We start from the raw sequence: 20985 nt of genomic DNA on the forward strand, positions 1-20985 counted from the left end.
TAAAGGTTGACAGAATAAAGAGTTCAGAAAGAAGCCCTTCAATATATGTTCAGTTGATTTTGGACAAGGGTGCCAAGAAAACTCATTGGGAAATGAATAGTCTTCTTAACAAGTGATGCTGGATACCCACATGCAGAAGAATGAATTTGGACCCCTTCTTTACACTATACACAAAAAAAAAACTCAAAATGAATTACAAACCTAAATTTGTAAGAGCTAAAACTGAAGCTCTTAGAAGAATATATATGAATAAATCTTTGTGACCCTGAATTAGGCAGTGGTTTCTTGGATAAACTGAACTTCATCAAAATTAAAAACTTTTGTGATACAGAGATAGATACACTATCAAGAATGTGAAGACAACCCACAGAATGGGAGAAAATATTTGCAAATCATATATCTGCTGAAAGACTTGTATCTAGAGTATATAAAGAACTCCTACAACTTAGAAATAAAAAGTAACTCAGTTAAAAATTGGGCAAAGGGTCTGAGTAAACATTTGTCCGAAAAGATCACAAATGTCCTATAAACACATGAAAAGATGCTCAGCACAATTAGCCATCAGGGAAATGCAACTCACAATCACAGTGAGACACCACTTCATACCCACTAGGGTGGCCATAGTCAAAAAAGATACATACTAAGTGTGAGAATATGGAAAAATCAGAACCCTCATACATCAATATGTTGATAGGACTGTAAAACAGTATGGTTGCTTTGGAAAACCGTCAGGCAATTTTTCAAAGGGTTACACATAGTGTTACCATATGTCCCAGCAATTCTACTTCCAGGTGTATACCCAAGAGAACTGAAAGCATGTCCACACAAAAACTTGTACATGAATGTTTATAGCAGCTTTATTCATAATAGCCAAAAAATAGAAACAACCCAAATGTCCATCAACCAATGAATGGAGAAATAAAATGTGTATCCATCAATGGGATATTATTTGCCAGTAAAGAATGAAGTGCTGATAGGTGCTATGATATGGATGAACCTTGAAAACATTTTGCTAAGTGAAAGAAGTTAGTCACAAAAGACCATATATTGTATGATTCCATTTATATTAGATGTCCAGAATAGCCAGATCTATACAGATAGAAAGTAGATTAGTGTTGCCAAGGGAACAACTGGGGAGGTTTTAGGAAGGAATGGAGGGGGTTCTGGGTTTATTTTTGGTCTGATGAAACTTTATGAAAGGCTTATGGTTGCACAACTCTGTGAATATATTAAAATTGAACTGTGCAAATTAAATGAGTAAATTTTTTGTAAATGGATGAAAATATAATTTTAAAATTAAGCAGTACCCAACTCAAAAAATATGAAGTAAGAAAAAGACATCTGCAAATGTGTCCCTATTGGTTATCTTCTGGAGATAGAGAAAAATCAGATGGTTGGTTATTTCTTAGTTATCATTTTTCTTTCATTCTCTATCCTTCTAGGAGCTGACCAGGTTTATTAAATGCATGCACTTTTGTGTTGATTGATAGTAAATCTTAATTCATTTTTGACAGGAATTGAGTTCTTCTCAGACTTTATCACATGATGGAGGATTCTTCAATAGACTGGAAGATGATGTGCATAAAATTCTTATTAGAGAAAAAAGAAGAGAACAGCTTACAGAATATAATGGAACAGATAATTACACAGCTCATGAGCACAACCAGGCATGTAAAATAGAAAATTCTCTTAAAATCACAGTGAAATTATTTTTCTTTTTTTAAAAATCATAAGCAGTGAAATCCAGTTATGATTGTATAAAGTTCCAGTCTTAGTCATCATTACACACAGATATTTATATTAAAAAGTGTGAGGTACTTCATTAATTGATGCAAATTTATTGAGCATGTTCTATATGCTGGGTACATTTTTAGGCACCAGTGTAGGGAGTGGGAATACCGAGATGGATAAGACTGTTCTTGCTTTAGACCCTCAGAGTAGTGGGGATAAGAGGACTTAGACCTGTAAAGAGAGTATCATTCAGCATGGTGAAGGCTTAAGAGAGAGATGGACACTAAAAAAAGAGATTTTGAATGGAAAAGGTCCTTGGGTGAACTGGGAAAGGTATATAAAGAAGCGACATTTGGGTTGGATTTTGAGAAATGGAGAACTCTAAGGGAACTGCAAGAGCCATGGCCCAGAGCTGTGAAAGGCCTTAGACTGAATAATCAGGAAACAGGAAAGTTCTGTATCTAAGTATAGACTTAAGTGAGTGTGGGATAACATGACTAGAGAAATAGATTGAATCTAGATTATAGAGGTCTTTTTAATGTGAAACTAAGAAGTTAGAATTTTATCCTGCAGACCAGTGGTTGCAAACTTTGGCACTGGTCTATTTTTGTAAGGCTCACATGCTAAGAATGGTATTCACATTTTAAAAATATTGTTTGGAAAAAAACAAAAGATCTCATCATGTAGAGATCTTTAAGTCTGCATTCGTTTTTCTCACCACACCACCGGTCTTTTCTTTTACTTCCTCTTAAGTTATGAACCTGTTCTTTACCTTATATTGACCTCCAGTCCGTCAATAACTGTTCTCCCAGCTGGGAGCTTGTGGTAAGCAATTTCAGTGACGTCCGCATGAACACTTTCTCTTACTTTCTTGATTTTCTGGTATAACCGTCTCGCCAGTACACAGCATTGGCTCTCACAGTACTATCTGCTTTCTCTATTGTAATTTAATTTTGGTATTAATTGGTATTGCTAGACAATATTTTTTTAAAAAACAGTGCTCATGTTTTCTTCTGAAAATTAGCGCCATGTAACTTTTGCCATATCTTCATTTCTATCATCTCTTTCTGACTTTAATAAATTTCTACAGTGATCATTCCAAATTCAAAAGCCCGTTTCCCATCCTATTACTCTCTTTAATGGATATTATCTCTTTGTTTTCCTCTGATAAATTCAGTCATTCAAAAAATTAAACATCTACTGTATTGTGTTATGTAAGACACAAGAGAAGCCAGACTCTTAAGAACTTTTTACTCTAATGCAGCAATAAGATTGCTTTATAAAAACACTATACCACATGAATTATCATCTTATTATTCTCATGTATTTTCAACTTAGTAGTGAGAAATCCTTGCATGCCCTGAGGTACACGTGAACTTCTTTCTGGCATTGAGTTAAATTTGGAGTTTTCCTGTCTTACCTTGACTGACTGCCAAATTTTATGTACAGTCCAAGCAACCATGGTAGCATTTATAGTTAGTATATTTGTTACCTCTTTTTTCATTGATTATTATTTTTCCCTTTGTGGTTCATATCTTCTTATTTTTTAAACCATCTCATATATTGTAGGATAGGAAGAAAGATACTAGTATATACTTGCAAATAATTAGGTATCTCAAATCCTTTGTAGAGCAAAGTTGGGTACATTTAAGTTCAGTTAAATTTTAAGTAATATTAATGATATAATAAAACCAAAATGACTTGAGTTTAGTAGAAGGAGGACAGTCTTTGAAATCAAACAAACCTATTAACACAAAATATAACTCTGCAGCTTATCAGCTGTGTTACATTGGGATGAAATTACCTGCCTTTCATGTACTGTTATTAGGAAAATTAGCAATTATGATTTAAAATGTTTAGCAGAATGTGTTACCCACAGCATGCATTTAAGAGACAGTTGTTTTTGTACAGGAGGAAAGTGGTAAGTCCAAAAAAGCTAACTCACAGGAACAGAGATTAGCTGTGGCTTTCTTAGGAAAAAATAGCTTTTGAATTGGAATTTAAGGAACAGTAGGATTTGAACATGTAGAGGTGAGAGAGAAGAAATTGGAATGCCATGAGTAGAAGAGTAGAGGCAGTGAAGTGTAAACCAGTTTAATTAAGACAAGGTTTACAGGGGAGCATAGTATAAGTTTGGCAAGGTGGGTTTGGAAGGATTGTAAAGGATTTAAAAGCCTGATTTATGATTTAGTCAGGAGATAGTAAAGAATTTTTGAAAATTTTTGAGCAGATGAAAAAGTTCTATTATGTAATATTAATTTCACTGCAGTGCCTAGAGAAAACTGCAGGAAAGTGAAAAGACTAGTGATAGGAATCAGACAATACGCAGTACTAGTAAGGAGGTGGAACAAAAGTAACTTACTACTCCCGATAACATAAACTGGCATAACCATTTTGAAGAACAATTTGGCATTAACTTTTAAAGTTGAAGATGATGGGGAGGCAGTATATCCTAGAAATTCTGCCTTAGATTAAGCCCTGGAGACATCTTTAAGAAGAATGTTCAAAACTCAGTTGTTTGTGATAACAAAATCAGTAGGAGAAATGAATGAGCTATATAGCAATACATGCAACTTGGATGAATATCAAAAACATAATCTTTAATGAAAATCAAGCTATCAAATAGTAATAGTTTGATACCATTTATATAAATTTTAATAATACAATTCAGAGATACAGCTCAATGTTATAAAAGACTAACAAAGGAAGACAATGACAATTATTTTTAATAGAAATCTTTATTTGTAGATGGCATCTTTTTTGGCATATTATTAGTTTTTTTCCATTTTTCAGTTTTATTAGGTAGAATTGTTACAATTTGACTGCACATAAACAATGTATTGTATGTAAATACATACACACAATACACTGCACATATTTTTTAAATTTACGTATATATACTGTTCACTGTTTCTAAGAACATTTAGAGCTTTAGCTTTTTAAACTTACACAGTTATCAAAGGAATAAAGCCAACCACAAAATAAAAATTAATTCAAAAAGATACATACACCCTGCTATTAACAGCAACATTATTTATAATTGCCAAGATACGGAAGCATCCTAAGTGCACATCAAAAGATGAATGGTTAAAGAAGATGCAGCATGTATATGTAATAGAATACAACTCGCCCATAAGAAAGAGGGATATTTTGCCATTTGCGGCCATTCATTTTTTTTCACTTCAAAAACCAGAATTTTATAACTGGCATAAACATTTCCTTTGCATCAAAAGGAGCAAAATACCTAGAAATAAACTTAACCAAGGAGGTTACCTATACTCTGAAAACTGTAAAACATTGATGAAGGAAATTGAAGATGATACAGAGAAATGGAAAGATATCTTGTGCTCTTGAATTAGAAGAATCAACATTATCAAAATGGCCGTACTATGCAAAGCAATCTACAGATCCAGTGCAACCCCTGTCAAAATGCGACATTCTTCACAGAACTAGAACAACAACTCCAAAATTTACATGGAACCATAAAAGACCCCAAACTGCCTAAGCAATCTTCTGTTCTATTTAGTTCTATTTTTCTTTCTTTATTCTTTTTGTTGTCTTACAGTTTTCATGACTAGAGAAGTTCCTTTAACTTGTTGTAAAGCTGATTTGGTGATGCTGAATTCTTTTAGCTTTTGTTTATCTGTGAAGCTTTTGATTTCTCCATCAAGTCTGAACAATAGCCTTGCTGAATAGAGTATTCTTGGTTGTAAGTTTCCCCATTGCATCACTTTAAATATATCATGCCACCCCCTTCTGGCCTGTAGAGTTTCTGCTGAAAAATCAGCTGATAACCTTATGGGAGTTCCCTTGTTTGTTATTTGTTGCTTTTCTCTTGCTAATTTTAATATTTTCTCCTTATCCTTAATTTTTGTCAATTTGATGATTATGTGCCTTGGTGTGCTCATCTTTGGGTTGATCCTGTGTGGAACTCTGCGCTTCCTAGACTTGGGTGACTGTTTCCTTTCCCAAGTTGGGGAAGTTTTCAGTTATTATCTCTCCAAACATCTTCTCAGGTTCTTTCTCTCTTCTCTTTCTGGGACCCCTGTAATGCAAATATTAGTGTACTTCATGTTGTCCCAGAGTTCTCTTAAGCTATCCTCATTTCTTTTCATTCTTTTTTCTGTTCTGCAGTAGTGATTTCCACTAATCTGTCTTCTAGCTCATTGATCCGTTCTTCTGCCTTGTTTAGTCTATCCTTCGTTCCTTCTAGTATGTTATTCATTTTAGTGATTTTATTCTTCAGCTCTGTTTGGGTATTCTTTATATTTTCCAACTCTTTGCTAAAAACTTCACTTTGTGTATCTATACTCCTCGAGTTTTCTGAACATCTTCGCCATCATTACTTTAAACTCTTTCTCAGTTAAATTGCCTATCTTCTCATCACTAATTTCTTCTTCTAGGATTTTATCTTGTGCCTTGGCCTTGGAGATAATTCCTCTGCCGCCTCATATTGTCTATCTTTCTATTTGTATTTTTAGGCAGGTTAGTTAGTTTCTCAACCTTGGAGAGGTGGCCCTCTGTGGAAGACATCCTATGCTTCCCAGGGCAGTACACTGCTCTTGTCACCCAAGAACCATGGCCCAGCCAGTCCCAGTGTAGATTCTGGCCTGTGTTTGTGGATTCCTTCCACAGGCTTTGGGATTGTTGTTTTCTTATTTCTGGTATCAGCCCGTGGTGGATAAAGCTGAACTAGAGGCTTATGCAGGCTTCCTGGCAGGAGGAGCCAGTGCCTGCCCACTGTTGGGTGCAGCTTAGTCCTGGACCTCTGGTGGGTAGGGCCGTGTCTAGAGGCATTTGTGGCTCAGGAGGTCTTCTGATGGGTGGGACTGTGTTCCTCCACCCCATGTGTTGTTTGGCCTGAGGATTCCCTACAGGCTGTTGGGTGGGGCTAGGTCTTGGTGCTAATGATCCAATCAAGATACCAGCCTCCAGGAAAATTAATATAGATTAACACTCCCGGAATGTCTGCCACCAGCTTTTATGTCCCCTGGATGAGCCGCAGCCATCCCCAACATCCCCAGGAGACCTTCTAAAACCAGCAGGCAGACCTGGCCCAGGTTCCTATGAAATCACTGCCTCTGCCCTTGGACCTGGCACATGTGAGTTTCTGTCTGTATGTTTCCCAAGAGAGTAAAGTCCGTTTCCCCTAGTCCCTTGGGGCTCCTGGAGCTAAGCCCTGCTGGCCTTCAAAACCAGATGTCCTGGAGTCTCCTCCTCCTCCCAAGCCGGAGCCCCAGGCTGGGGAGCCTGACATGGGGCTTAGAACTCTCACTTCTGTGGGAGGGCCTCTGCAACTTAACAAATCTTCAGCTTCCCTTATTCTTCTATAACCCACAGAATTTTGGCTTTTTTTATGGCACATTTTCACATAGCACATTTTTATTTATTATCATTCTTGATAGATTACAAATCCCTTGTGGACATAGACTTATACACATATACACCCTTTTATCTTCATTTTAGTGTAACATCTTCTACTTAAAAGATAATATAAAATTTAATAAAATACAAGACTTTACAAAAAATGGGTGTACATTAAAACTATGATTTTCTGTTATAAAAAGTGATGTAGAAAATTTGGAAACTACTGATTAGAAATGAAGAAACAATAATGGCAAAAATAAATATTTGGGGCCTTAGTATATATTTGCCAGATATTAAGTACTAAAATAATTATTTCATTTAGTTCTCACAGTTAACTATGAAGTTGGTACATATCTTATTATCCCCAATTTGCAGATACAGTGGGAAAAAATTGACCCTAATCTCATTCACCTGTAGAAAACTACTATTGATACTTTACGTGGTCCTACTTTTGTATGGGTATATACTTTTCCCCCCAATAATGTGGAAACTTATATGGACCACTTTTCAGTGAAATACAGAGATGGTGAGCGTTTCAGATACATAAAGTAATACTGTTGACCCTTGAGCAATACAGGTTTGAGCTGCTTGGGTTTACTTTACACGGATTTTCCCAGTCAATGTTGGTTGAATCTGTGGATGAGGAAGGAACCACATATATAGAGGGCCAACTGTAAGTTACAAATGGACTTTGGATTTCACAGAAGGTTGGCATTCCTGACCTCCTTGTTGTTCAAGAGTCAGCTGTAATACGTTCATGAAATAATTATGTTTATAGCTAAATTGCTTTCAGTTACCCACACTGAGAAAAAATTAAATATACCAGTTTGATACATTTCTTCGCTTACTACTGAGATTATACACTTTCTCATTTCTGTTGGTCATATGCCTGTCATATGAGTTGCAACTATTTTTTCTAGTTTTTGATTTACCTTTTGATTTTGTTTCAGTATTTTTGGAGATTCTTCGTCAAGTTATATCTAACAATCTTTTCTTTTTTGTTTTTTCCCTTTGGTATTGTGTTCAGAAGGGCTTTCCTATTTAAGGATAATGGCTATTCATATTATGTAGATTTTACTTTAATACTTAAGTGGTTTCATTTTTAAAAATTAAAATAGTGTTAGTGTTTTATGTTATTCAGTGATTATAAACTCAGTATAAAACAATTTTGATGAAAGACAATTTTTAAACAAAAAAGTAAAAATCTTCCATAATCTCACATTCTAAGAGAGTTACTAAAATTTTGGTGTATATCCTTCCAGAATTTTTTCTTTGCATATAGTATCACAATTTTGGCATCATGCAGATGTATTTTATGGTCTGCATCATCATTTTTAGTGATTTCAGAGTTTCCAGCTTTGTAAATTTATCAGGTATTGAGCCTGCATCCTACTGGTGGACATTTAAATTGATGTCCATTTTTTTGTTGTAATAAATCTGCAGTGAACACTTTATACATATTCCCCCTCTCACTTGTATATTTAAGATAAATTCCTAAAAGTGAGGTTCCTGGGTCTAATAGTATGTATATTTTTATTTTTGATCCACCAACCTTATTCCTTAAACTAGAAACTTGGATTGAAGTGTCTGTCTTCCTCACGTGTCACATTGAACCTCAAATGCTGTTGATTCTGCCTCCAAATAATTTATGATACACTTCTCTCCATTTAAACTACTTTCACCCTAATCCAATGCATAATCTTCTTTGAGCTGGGCTTGCAGTAGAAATCTAAAGGATCTTTCTACCTGTTTTACCTCACTCTAATCCATTTTCCATCACTTCTTGGGCTTTTGGCTAAGATCAAGTGCATTTTCCACACAGCAGCAACAGTGATTCTCTCAAAAACATAAACCTAATAAATATCCTGCTCAAAATCCTTCACTGATTTCTGTTTTACTCAGACTTATATACAGACCATTCTTATGGCCTGCATGGCCCTCCATGATCAGGCTTCTACTTAACTTTTCCTAAACTAACTTATACTGTCTTCTTCACTAAGCTCCAACTGCACTTCACTTGCCTCTTTACTTGCCTTCAAATTCTCTAGTTTCTTTTCCTGCCTCCAGGCCTTTGTACATACTGTTCTTTCACCTGGAAAGCTCTTACTTCCCTCCACTTTTTACTTAGTCAGCTTCTACCCAACCACTCGAGTTTCATTTTAAGTGTTACTACTGCAGAGAGCTTCCCTGATCCACCAGGGAATAATCTACATTATTCCCTTTATAGCACTATGTTTCTTTCCTTCGTTGCTTCAACCTCGGTTTCTAATTGTAGCATTTCTTAATGTAACGCCTGCCTCCTCTACCAGACAAGTCCCATGAACGCAAGAATCTTTTCAGTTTGGTTCACCTTAGTACACCCAGCACCTAGCAGATAGGTGCTGAGTGAGTATTTTTTGGAATAAAACAATGTTGCCACATTATTCATTAAGATAAATAGAACCAGTTTATACTCTTATCAAAAGTATAACTTTGAGTGATTCTTTTTATATTTAAATTTATTTATTTTGTTATATGGTGCAAGATGCCAGGGATTTAACTTGATTTTTCCCAGTTACCCATTTGTCTCATAACCTACCATTATTCTGTAATTCAGCCTTTTTTCACTTCTTTAAAATACCATAGTTGGTTATATTATAATAAATTTTTATATCTTAAATCTCTTTCTGGACTTTCTTTTCTTGCCCATTGCTCTGTCAACCTAGGTACCGTGACCATGCTATTTATTTTTGCTGTATAGTGTATAATTATTTGATAGGCAAATCCTACTGCATTAACTTTTTGTTTCTTTCCTGTATCCTCCCAGATGAAGTTTTGACTGTCTTGCTAAGTTCCACTGAACAAAACCATAGCGGAATTTCTATTGAAATTTTATTGAATATACAAATTAATATTTAGTAATATTTAGTTTTCCTGTCTACAGACATGCTTTGTTCTTTCCTTTTCAATATTTTGTAATTTATTAATCCTGAAAATTACTGAATTTTATTCTTGGAGATTTTTTTAAAATTAATGTTGGGAGAAATGTTTTTTCCTAGTTATATCCTCTCTCTGTTAATTGCTGATCTAGAGAAAAGCTATTTGGGGATTTGGTATTTTCTTGTGTGTGTTTTTCTCATAAGTTTTCAATTGTTTCAGGTTTTTAAGATAGACTAATAACAACTTGTTACAGACCACTTTTAGTATGTTTATTCCAGGATGGAAATATCATTTCAAAGTCCTGGTATTGTTCTTGGTTATGTTTGTAGTTTGGGATTAGTCATAAATATTTTATTGCTTGTACTGTACATAATTATAATTATATAACTGAGTACAAGTGGAAATGTATTCAACAACTTTAAGGTTGCTTTAGGAGATGAATTAAAATTGGGATTTTTTCCTCTTAAACTTTTCAAAAAGGATATTGTAAACCAGAATTGGCCCAACTATCTTCATTCTAAAATAATGTTTTCCCTCTTCAGGACGTAGTTTTAAAAGATGGAAGAATTGAAAGACTAAAGTTGGAACTTGAAAGGAAAGATGCTGAGATCCAGAAGCTGAAAAATGTGATTACTCAGTGGGAGGTTTGTATATATTTACTGTTGTAAGCTAAAATAATTCTATAAATTTGTACATTTTCTGTTTTTCTTATATGTGAATATGTTTAATATTTGAATGATAGAAACAATATTTCTGCTGTTTAGGTTTTTTAACTCATTAATGAGACATAATCTGAATGATAGTATATTTTTACCATGGTAAAATATATATAACATTAAAGTTGCCAATTTTAACCATACAATTCAGTGGCATTAAGTACCTTCTCAGTATTGGATGTCGACCAAAAAAATATGCACAACCTAAAAGTTGAGAATTATGTTTTTACTTGGTGGATTCTCTGAGGACTTTAAGCCCGGAAGACAGCCTCTCAGATCACTCTGAGGGACTGCTCTGAAGAGGTAAGGGAGGAGCCAGGATATATAGTAGTTTTGCAACAAAAATTAGGTAATTGGAACATCAGAAGATTACTGTTAATTAAAGAAAATCAGATATCTCAAGTTAATAAGTTTAGCACTTTTCTGTGTATGGGAAGTTGCAAGACGATGGGTCCATTGAAATTGTTCCTTTGATATGCATCTTAATTAGGGCCAATGTCCTGCTTTTCCCCATCTTGAATCCCCTCAGGGTGCACAGTTGGGGCAGCTGCAGTGGCTGCTGGCTTGATGGCTGCAACATCCTTTGTTTACCAATATGGCAGGCAACGTTTTTCCTCCTCATGTGTAACCATCACCATGATCTATTTCTAGAACTTTTCCATCATCTCAAATAGAAACTCTGTACCCATTAAACTCCCTATTTGCCTTTCCACTGCAGTCCTTGGTAACCTCTAATTCTCATTGAATTTGCTTATTCTAGGTACTTCATAGAAGTGGAGTCATGATATTTGTCCTTTTGTGTCTAGCGTATTTCACTTGGAAAAATGTTTTCAACATGTATATCTATCTGTGTTTTAGCATGTATCTGAACTTCTTTCCTTTTTATGGCTGAATAATAACTGCACTGTATGTATATACTACATTTTTTTTGTTTATTCATCTGTTGATGGGCACTTGCATTGTTTCCACCTTTTGGCTATTATGAATAACACTGCTATGAACATTGGTGTACAAGTATCTGAGATCCTGCTTTCAATTCTTTTGGTATATACCTAAGAGTGGAATTGCTAGGTCATATGGTAATTTCATGTTTAACTTTTTAAGGAACCACTAAACTGTTTTCCATAGCATTTGCACCATGTTAAATTTCCACCAGCAGTGCACAAGGGTACCAGTTTCTTCACATCCTAACCAACACTAGTTATTTATATAATTTATTTTAACCACAGACCGATTACTCTCTTCCTTCCTTAGGCTTTAAAAAAAATACCTTATTCATCTCAAGTATCATTCTTTTTTGACCTCATATTTATTCATTCAACAATTATTTATTGAATGCCTATAATATGCCAGGTGCTTTTTCTGTGCCTGTATATGTAATAGTGAAATAAATAAAGCAAGTTCCAACCCTGATGGTTTCCCTTCCTCTTCTACTCATCCCTTTAGGAGCCATCCCTGCAAAAACCTTTTTGAACGGCACCCACTTCTCCCTTAGCTTTTTCTTTGTCATTTATATTTTTCCTTTGCTTTTGTTGAGCACTTACCATGTGTTAGGCACAGCGAATACAAAGATAAGTTAGTAAGAAGTTCATAGTCTAATGGAGAAGATAAACATGTAAATAATTGCAGTACAATGTAGAATTTGCTTTTTTATTATTTATTTATTTTTATTGAGATATAGCCAATTTACAGTATTGTGTCAATTACAATGTAGAATTTGTGACTGAGATTTGACAGAGTGCTCCAGAAGCCCGGAACAGGAATGAATCCGTTGGTGCTATTGAAAATTGGTAAGGATTTCACAAAATGAGACAGTTTTTCCAGATAGAACAGTGCATACAAAGGCATGGAAATGGTAGGAAATACATGGCTGCTGACATTTAGAGAAATGGGAAGTTGTAGAAGATGAGATTGGAGATGTTAGTTGGGGTCAGAGTTTGAAGGCATTTGTATTTTAGACAAGGAGGAGGGTAGTTAAGGTTTTAGAAGGGAAGTGGCATAAGAATTGTTTTGTGGAAGGTAATGCACATAGCTGAGGCCTGGAGTGAAGACAGTCTGGTAGTACAACGAACAGGTATTGAGTGTAAGAGGAAGAACACATTTTGAACTGCTCTGGGGAATGGGAACTAATAGATTCCATTTTGGACACGTTGAGTTTGAAATGGCTGTGGTCACAGGCATAGGTGTTCAGGATGTTGGACATCTGTATTGGACACAGTGGAATCACAGTGGAGTTAAATGTACATGCATTTAACTTTAAGTGTTCTCTTTTTCATGAAGTTAAAAATACTAAAGAGGGCACTGTTTATTTCATAAACTATTATAAATTGCACAGTACTAGGATTTTATACTTTTATGCTTTTATAGATGTATTTACTACTCGGGATTGCATATACAAAACTGTATGATCTTTTTATGGACAACATGAAGAATTTTCACAGTTAATTTTGCTCATTTGCAATCTTTGCTTTATGAGCTTGCTTTAGACCTTGAAGACCAGCTAAAGAAGTGCCTCCATGTACACTGACCTGGACCTTGGACAAAGGGCTTGAGCTCGAGATAGAATTTGATATTAACATTGATTGAAGCCCTGAGAGTGAGAATCTCGTAATAAGATAAAGTTTCATATTCCCAGTAGATATATTTCTATATTCATAGTGAATATAGTTGTAGTTGACTTTATATGGTTTTCCCCTTCATATTTTTATGTTTCCATCTGATTTAGCTCCTTCCTTCATTTCTAAGCTTCTCAAAAGTCTTACTCCCTTTATGTTTATGATGGTGCTTGCTTCTTCTGTTCAGTGAATTGTTTGCAGTATCACTCAGTACCATTATTGATTTATCCTAAGCAAGTTACTGGAGTATTTAGTAAAAGTCATCTAATGGACTTAATTTAAGATACATTAAATTTGTTTTACAAAGATCTTTGAATCTGGTAACTTCTTTCTGTATCTGTGTACATGTTGAGAGAAAGGATGACAAGTTTTTTATATTGATCTGTTTGCTTTCTCTGACCTCTTGTATTTCTATAATTATTAAATGTATTGTTTCCTTTAATGTATTAAATATTTATAAATTCAGTATGTATTATAAGATATGTTGAATAAGGGTAGTATAGGGGGAAAATTATTCAAAATATGGATGTTAATGTGGGAACATAATTCCTAAATTGTTTATAATATAACTGTGTCATTTATATACTTTGAAGAAAAGCTAAGCCATTTGGAAATAAAGTTGAAAAATAATTGAAGGATATTTCCGTAAATTACTAATTCATGTCAGCCAAAAATTATTTTAACAATATTTAGTTAATGAGATCACAAGAGATTAGTAAAGCCTTAACTGAGACTATAGAACTGTGCTGTACAGTAACCACTACATGTGGTATAAAATTAATATATCACATGGGTTTTTAAGTAAATAAAAGTGAATTTTAAAATTTTTATAAATAAAAATTAAATAAAATTTAAAACTTTTTAAATAAAACTAAATAAAATTAAAATCATACTGGCCGTATTTCCATTAAGTAGCCACATATTGGACAGTGGCAGATATAGAACAGGTACTTAGAATTCTAGTATAGTACTGGTATAGGGCTGTGAGTCAGTTTTTTTTGTTGTTTTTATCTAAGTATTTTGAATGTACAAGGATTTTATTTGAGGAAGAAAAGAAATTCTTCAGAAAATTTAGTAGTATTCTCAGTTTTCTCTACTTTTATTCTACTCTTCTTCAGTCATTTATATTAATTTATATTATTATACCAGGAGTTTAATTAAGTAGTAGACAGTTCTGAGTACATTTTCCTTCATCTTGTTTCTTTCAGAAACAATTGAGCAAGCCCAGAATTTAAAGTTCGATAAATTTATAGTAAATCATTAATTATATCATTTACTTTTTAAAAATTAAATCTCTTTTTCTTTGACTATTAGGCAAAGTATAAAGAAGTAAAGGCAAGAAATGCACAGTTACTGAAAATGCTTCAGGAAGGTGAAAGTAAGTGATTTCTGTTTTTAGAATTAAAAGTTAATCTTAAAAATATTTGAAGACAGCTTTTCAAGATATGTGATTTATGAAATCAGTAAAATAAAAAGGTTTCCCAAGTGATACAAACTGGATTGTTGCTGATAATTTTATTATTACAAGTCTCTCTTACAGCACCTTAGTATTACACAAGTTTACAACTATTCAGGTAAGAAACTCTTGAAATTTCACTTCTTATGAATTATTGGATTGCATTTAGAGAGAAAACAAGAATAACATTTGTTTAAGATTCTGCTTATTAATTATTAGAGAGAAAGCCTAGGTTTCCTTCTTCCCCCCTCCCCCCACCCCAACTCTTCATACTTTTGCAGCCACTCTAAACTTCTGGTGCTGTGTCACCAGCAGGAAGCCAAGGAAATCAACACAAAACGATTAGAGATAATAAGATTAAAAAAGCTGATGTTATATGAAAACCCCCTAAGTCAGTTGCATTCCTGAATATGTGTACCTGGTGACAGTAACGTTGAAAGCTCTGTGAACATTTTTCATTCATAACAGAAAGGGAAGTGTGTATTAAATTACAAAAGAAAATTATGAACCATAAAAGAGGCATAGAGAAAGACATGAATAAATGAGAAAATCTTCTGAATAGACAAAAGTAAGTGTAATAAACAATTTCCCTTGTTAACAAATGTTAAGAAATGCCAAATATAGCTCCTGTGAGTTCTGTATAGCACCTAAGAAATTATGAAGCTTACCTTAAAGGGTAAGTAAATAAAATAACAAAAATTGTTTCAAATATGAAGATACTGGGAGTGGAACTGTCCAGCCAAAATTTAAACTATTAAATAACAGTTATCAAAATAATATGAGTAAAATAGTTATATAGTTATAACTGTAACTTAACTATTATACAGCTTAACTGTGATAACATAGAAGTTAAATAATAATGGGAAAAGGCATTATTTGAATAATTAGATATCAGTACCCTGAGATTAATTTAGATCTGTACATGTCACTGAGCTCCATGTGGATCATTTAATGAATAAAATTATGAAAAGAAAATGATTGTTTACAAGGTATAGTTTTAATTGGAGAAATTAAGGGTATCATTGTATACTGGATGTGTGATTTTTTTTAAATATGTAAAAATAAAGTAATATTCCTTAAGGAAACATTTGTGAAAAGTGAAAAAGTTAACTGATAAAAGCTTACTCTCAAAAACAGATTAAAAATGGCTACCAATAAATAACATTAGTGTCCATATGCCATACTATAAATAATCCAAGTAGAAGAATTTTATATAGGATCATTACATGAAAAGTACAGTATATTAGAGTGTACAAACTCTAGCATTTATAATATAAATGTAAATACAGTCAATCTGTTATAATGCAATACGTGTTCCTATAAATCATTAACCTCTACAAAGTTAGACAATTAAATCACAAAGTTTATAGGGAAAATGGAGTTAGGCGCATACAACACTCAAAAATTTCATCAGTGACACATTAAAAAAAGATGGGAGCCTAATAAAAACAGTAACAGTTTTATAGATGTTAAAATAGTTAAACACATAAATACTATAATAATAATGGCACTTTGAAGACAACGTAAAGTTTGCTGTAGAAGGAGGTTTCAGAGGGGTTGCAGCTTGTGTGTGTTACTGCTAAGTCAAGGAAGGATGGAAGGTTGGTGTGGTTCATGACACAGTGAACTGAAATAGCCGGCAGATATCTGAGGTGTGTGCGTGGGTGCAGGTTTCTGTGTTCACGAAATTGTGCTTAAGCAAGTACACAATTCATGTTGCGTTCAAGTTGTTCCTGATGTATTAATCTCGAAACACAAAACAGCACTATAGGAAAACTGACTGTAATTGAAATATTACATAATTGTTAAAAATCAGTAGTTCTCAGTGAGTGGGTTTAATTCTGAGGATGCAAGAGTAGAAAGTATAATTTGTAAAAGTTCCCAAGTTAATTCTTGAGAGATTGTGATTTGTTTCTTGACAGAGTCTCACCTTAGTTCATATCATATTAAACTATGAAAAGTAAGGGTGAATGACAGTGTTATGTTGGTAGAGCTGTGGTGATATCAGTACTCTTATATATTTGAACATTTCCTCCTATACTAATTTTATTAGTTTTATCTCTTCAGTCTTTGCTAGATTGTTTTCAAAGTTGAGGATCAAATTTCTCATGCATTAGCTTTTACTATAGGTTAAGTAAATCAGCCATGTGGAAATTTTTAAAGCTTAGGAAACATAGAAGCCAAAATACAGATCTCTTGCTTCCCCAAAGAGGGAAAAATCTCTACACAAATGAATAGTTCTAAGAGACCACAGATGTCATATGAATATGACCTACATTTGACAGTGCTTTAGTGGTATGAAAAGTCAAATAAAAATAATTTTTGTGGGCCTTAGAGTATGTACACCTTGACAAAACAAAACAAAATAAAAACATTCTACATTGTTTTAAAAATCCTGCTTTAAGATTAATCAAGGTATTTAAAGCTTTTCCTCAACTCTGCGTGCAATCTTGTGTTTTCTTCTGTCCTTGTCCTTTTTAGTATAGATGGAAAAATTTATCTTTCGTCATATCTGTGCAATTAATATTTTAACATTACAGAAAATGTAAAATTTCTAATAAAAACTGCTGTGGTGATAATAATGATCAGAATTTACCAGTGAAAATGAAGAGCTATATATAGGGTCAAGAAATAAATTCATTAAGTATGAGAACAGTTAATCTTTGCCTGACTGCACTGCTGTCTCGGTTCACCAGAAGTATTCTTAAAGGATCTGTGTGACTGAAAAGACTATACTGCTGTTTTTCCTTTTTTGTCAGTGAAAGATAAAGCAGAAATTCTTCTGCAAGTTGATGAATCACAAAGTATCAAGAATGAGCTAACTGTACAGGTAAGGAAGACTATATATAGGACTGATTTTCTTAAGCTATTCTTTAGTCCTGAATTATGAAACTTGACTAAACAAAAACAGAGCCCATCAATACAGAAAAATTGTTTTAAACTATACTTCGTTATTATTACATAATAGCAAATGAATGAAGATTCTATTTACTGTGCTAAGAGTGGTATGTATGTCCTAAAGAATGGGGGACGATAAGGGTGCATGTTAGCTGATGTGGACTATGAACATGGAGATACAACGGACAGCTGGAACGTATCTTGCTCATGGACTTCTTCTCGCCTTCCATCCTTATTCTGTGGTCTTGTTTTAGAACAGCAAGCTTGTCCTATCTATCCTTAACATACAGCTGAGTAAAATGCCTGATTGAAATCGTGTGGGGAGAGGAATTCTCCTCTGATTCTTATTCATTTAGTAGGCAAAAATCATCATTGTGAATAAGTGTTTAGAATTGAGAGCATTTACCAAAAAAGGTTTTTTTTAATTGAATATTTGGTTATAGGTGACTTCCCTTCATGCTGCTTTAGAACAAGAAAGATCTAAAGTGAAAGTATTACAAGCAGAATTAGCCAAATATCAGGTATGCTTTTATAATTTTGAAAGTGGTTTTATCACAAATAATACATTGGGAATAGACACATATTTATATATGTGAGAATAAATGTGCTATTTTATTCTTAGGCCAAAATTTATTCACCAAACATATGAATAATTTTGTTATTATGTGTCATATAGTTTACATTTTAGGAAATGTTAAATTTATTCTAGATATTGGTATATACAGGAATTCAGAAAAGTAATTTGGAAAAATCCTTGGTACCACATAGATGACATGGCGTATTTACCAGTAAATCATATGGAGGGAAGATACATAATAATATTTACCCTATTATATAAAAAGTTTGATCATTTGATACAGTAATATCCCCTAGATATCTTCATTGTAAATATATCTTTTCCCCTTTGTAATTAATAAATAACATGTGAAGTTATATTTTGAGATTGTGTGAATATCCTATTCTTTTTACCTAATAATTTTAGCGTCTATTGATGATATTTGTATCAGTTATTATTTTGGTAGTTGCAAAATAGTGATTTTTCTAATTCTATCATTTCTTCTGCATTTACAAGCTGGCATTCAGCATTTTTTTCTGGATGAAGCAGTAAAAAATATCAGGGCTTTGTTTCAGTATATGTATATGTGTGAATATACACACACACATATACTTGTATATACGTATGTATGTTTGTCTATGTCATGATATAAAATGAGTTAATTAATGTGGTGTCATAGTCAGAAAAGTCTGAAAGCCACCACTGGTAGCATAGAGAGCATAAGATGTCCAGCTCTGACATCTCATCAGTCCCAGGAAGGAAAAGACTTGGCCTGGGAGTCTTTGAAAAGGATCCTTGTTATTATTATTATTTTGAACTTGTTTAGAAGCAAGGTAAGAGTTTTAAGCTGTATAACATTGGTACTTATGTATGGTGGGTATCTACCTTATAGAAGGTTTTTTGGTAAGTTTATTTTTATCTTCCTGCTATCAAGAAATAAATCTTGTTTTTAGTACATGTCATTATACATCTCAAGTTTTATAAAACCTCTTCATCCTTTTTTTCTGTGAATGAATCTTTGCAAAAGTTTTATTTGGTCAGGAGTGAATAACAGCATTCTTATACTTGGTTTTTTCTTAAAGAGGGTCGATATAGAAATGTTTTTGAACACCAAGAGGGAAGTTACAGGCAGAAAAAGAAAGAAACCAAGAGAAGCTACCAACATTATTAAGTGGGTCTGGGTTCTGCGTGCCCCTTAGATAACCACCACTCTAAGGAACGCACTTCCACAGACAAGTAGTTCCCAAACGTGGCTGGTCATCAGAATCACTTGGGAACTTTTTGAATTGCAGATTGTTCAGCCCACTCCTAATAATCGTAAATAAATAGGTTTGGGACAAAGTCTAGACATTAGAATTTAAGAAGTATTACCACGTAGGTGATTCTAGTGATCAACTAAATTTGAGTATCATTGCTATAGTTTATAAAAATGGAGAAAAAACTAAAATTATTATAAATACATCCAATTATTATTTATGGTTAAAATGGAGAGTAGAATAGTTATGGATGGCTTAAATTTTCTTCTCTGTACCTTTGTGCTTTCTATGTTTTTAAAGTGAGTATTTACTTTTTGAGTCAGAATGAGGCAGAAAATGTTATGTTAAAAGTAATTGATGAAAAATATTTTGTCTTTTAAGCTACTTTTTTCTTTCCTTGGCTCAAATACCATACATAGAGTTTCATTTGGAGCAAATTAAATACAGATTTATATACACCATTGAGCAGTATGAAAAGTATAACCTACTCTTCAACCCACTAATGTATAAAATCAGATTTCTAATGCTGTCTAATATGAACACAACTATACAGAACTTGAATTTAATTACCCCAAAGAGTAATGAACTGAATCACCAAATTTGCTGATCATATGAAACAAACTTTAATTTAGTATTGATCACAATTTTTATTTTTTTAAAATCTGGGACAGTGCAAATAACCTCTAAAAAATAGGACGCTGGTGGTCTTACTAAGTCCAGACTAATTTAAATAGATAGTTGTTTTCTACAGCTTACTTTAACCATTTGTAAAAATAACTATTTAAAAATAATTTAGTGGTATGCTCATTCAAATTTGCAACAAACTGAAAAAAAGCTGCTTCCTTTTCATATTAAACAATACCTTTGGTCTCATTTATTCTTAAAAGAAAATGCCCCCCAAATGTTATTTCCTTAATAATTTGCCCTATTTTTCTTTACAGGGTGGCAGAAAAGGGAAAAGAAACTCTGAATCCGACCAGTGTAGGTGATTCCATTAGCCTTTGAGGTCAACACAAAAATTAAAACTTTCAGGGTTTTGCAAAAATGTGTATATTTAATGCTGTACAACTGCTAAACTATGCAGTTTTTGTTGAAGAAACTTAAATCATTAGCTCACTAACAGTCTATAATTTTTGGCTTAAAGTGAAAAGAAGAGAAATAGAATTCCAGCAGAACTCAGTGATTATTATTACTATTCATACTTCTTATCACTTTAGTTTTTCATCAGTCAATAAAATTAATTTACTCTTCCATTAATATGTTTGACTTTTTAAATTTCAGAAACAGTGTGAAAGTATTTTTGCATATAGCACAATTAATGGATTTAAGCTTAGTGAATACTTAGCACTTTCTGCATGTGAAAGCCTACAAGACACAAGATATCCTCAGATTGCTTATGCTCAGGGGAAGTAGAAGGCGGGGCATAGGTAATGACAACAGCAAAAATAATTACTATACATATTAGAGTGTG

At 33.4% G+C, this 20985-nt stretch overlaps 1 protein-coding gene across 4 annotated transcripts in view; it reads left to right on the plus strand.

The window, feature by feature from the left end:
* The window catches only part of GKAP1 (G kinase anchoring protein 1), a 57161-nt gene extending 36394 nt beyond the window's left edge, over positions 1-20767 (plus strand). For 3 of the 4 annotated variants that reach the window (XM_031447185.2, XM_031447187.2, XM_064490126.1), the window contains 6 exons: positions 1515-1667; positions 10560-10661; positions 14663-14726; positions 17564-17634; positions 18146-18223; positions 20456-20767. In XM_031447185.2, the coding sequence (XP_031303045.1) occupies positions 1515-1667; positions 10560-10661; positions 14663-14726; positions 17564-17634; positions 18146-18223; positions 20456-20503 (516 nt within the window). In that variant the 3' untranslated portion in view covers positions 20504-20767. The remainder of the gene's footprint in view (positions 1-1514; positions 1668-10559; positions 10662-14662; positions 14727-17563; positions 17635-18145; positions 18224-20455) is intronic. The other variant, XM_064490127.1, reaches the window with a different exon arrangement.
* The last annotated feature ends 218 nt before the right edge of the window (positions 20768-20985 follow it).

This window comes from Camelus dromedarius, chromosome 10, assembly GCF_036321535.1.
Source record: "Camelus dromedarius isolate mCamDro1 chromosome 10, mCamDro1.pat, whole genome shotgun sequence".
Lineage (NCBI taxonomy): Eukaryota > Metazoa > Chordata > Mammalia > Artiodactyla > Camelidae > Camelus > Camelus dromedarius.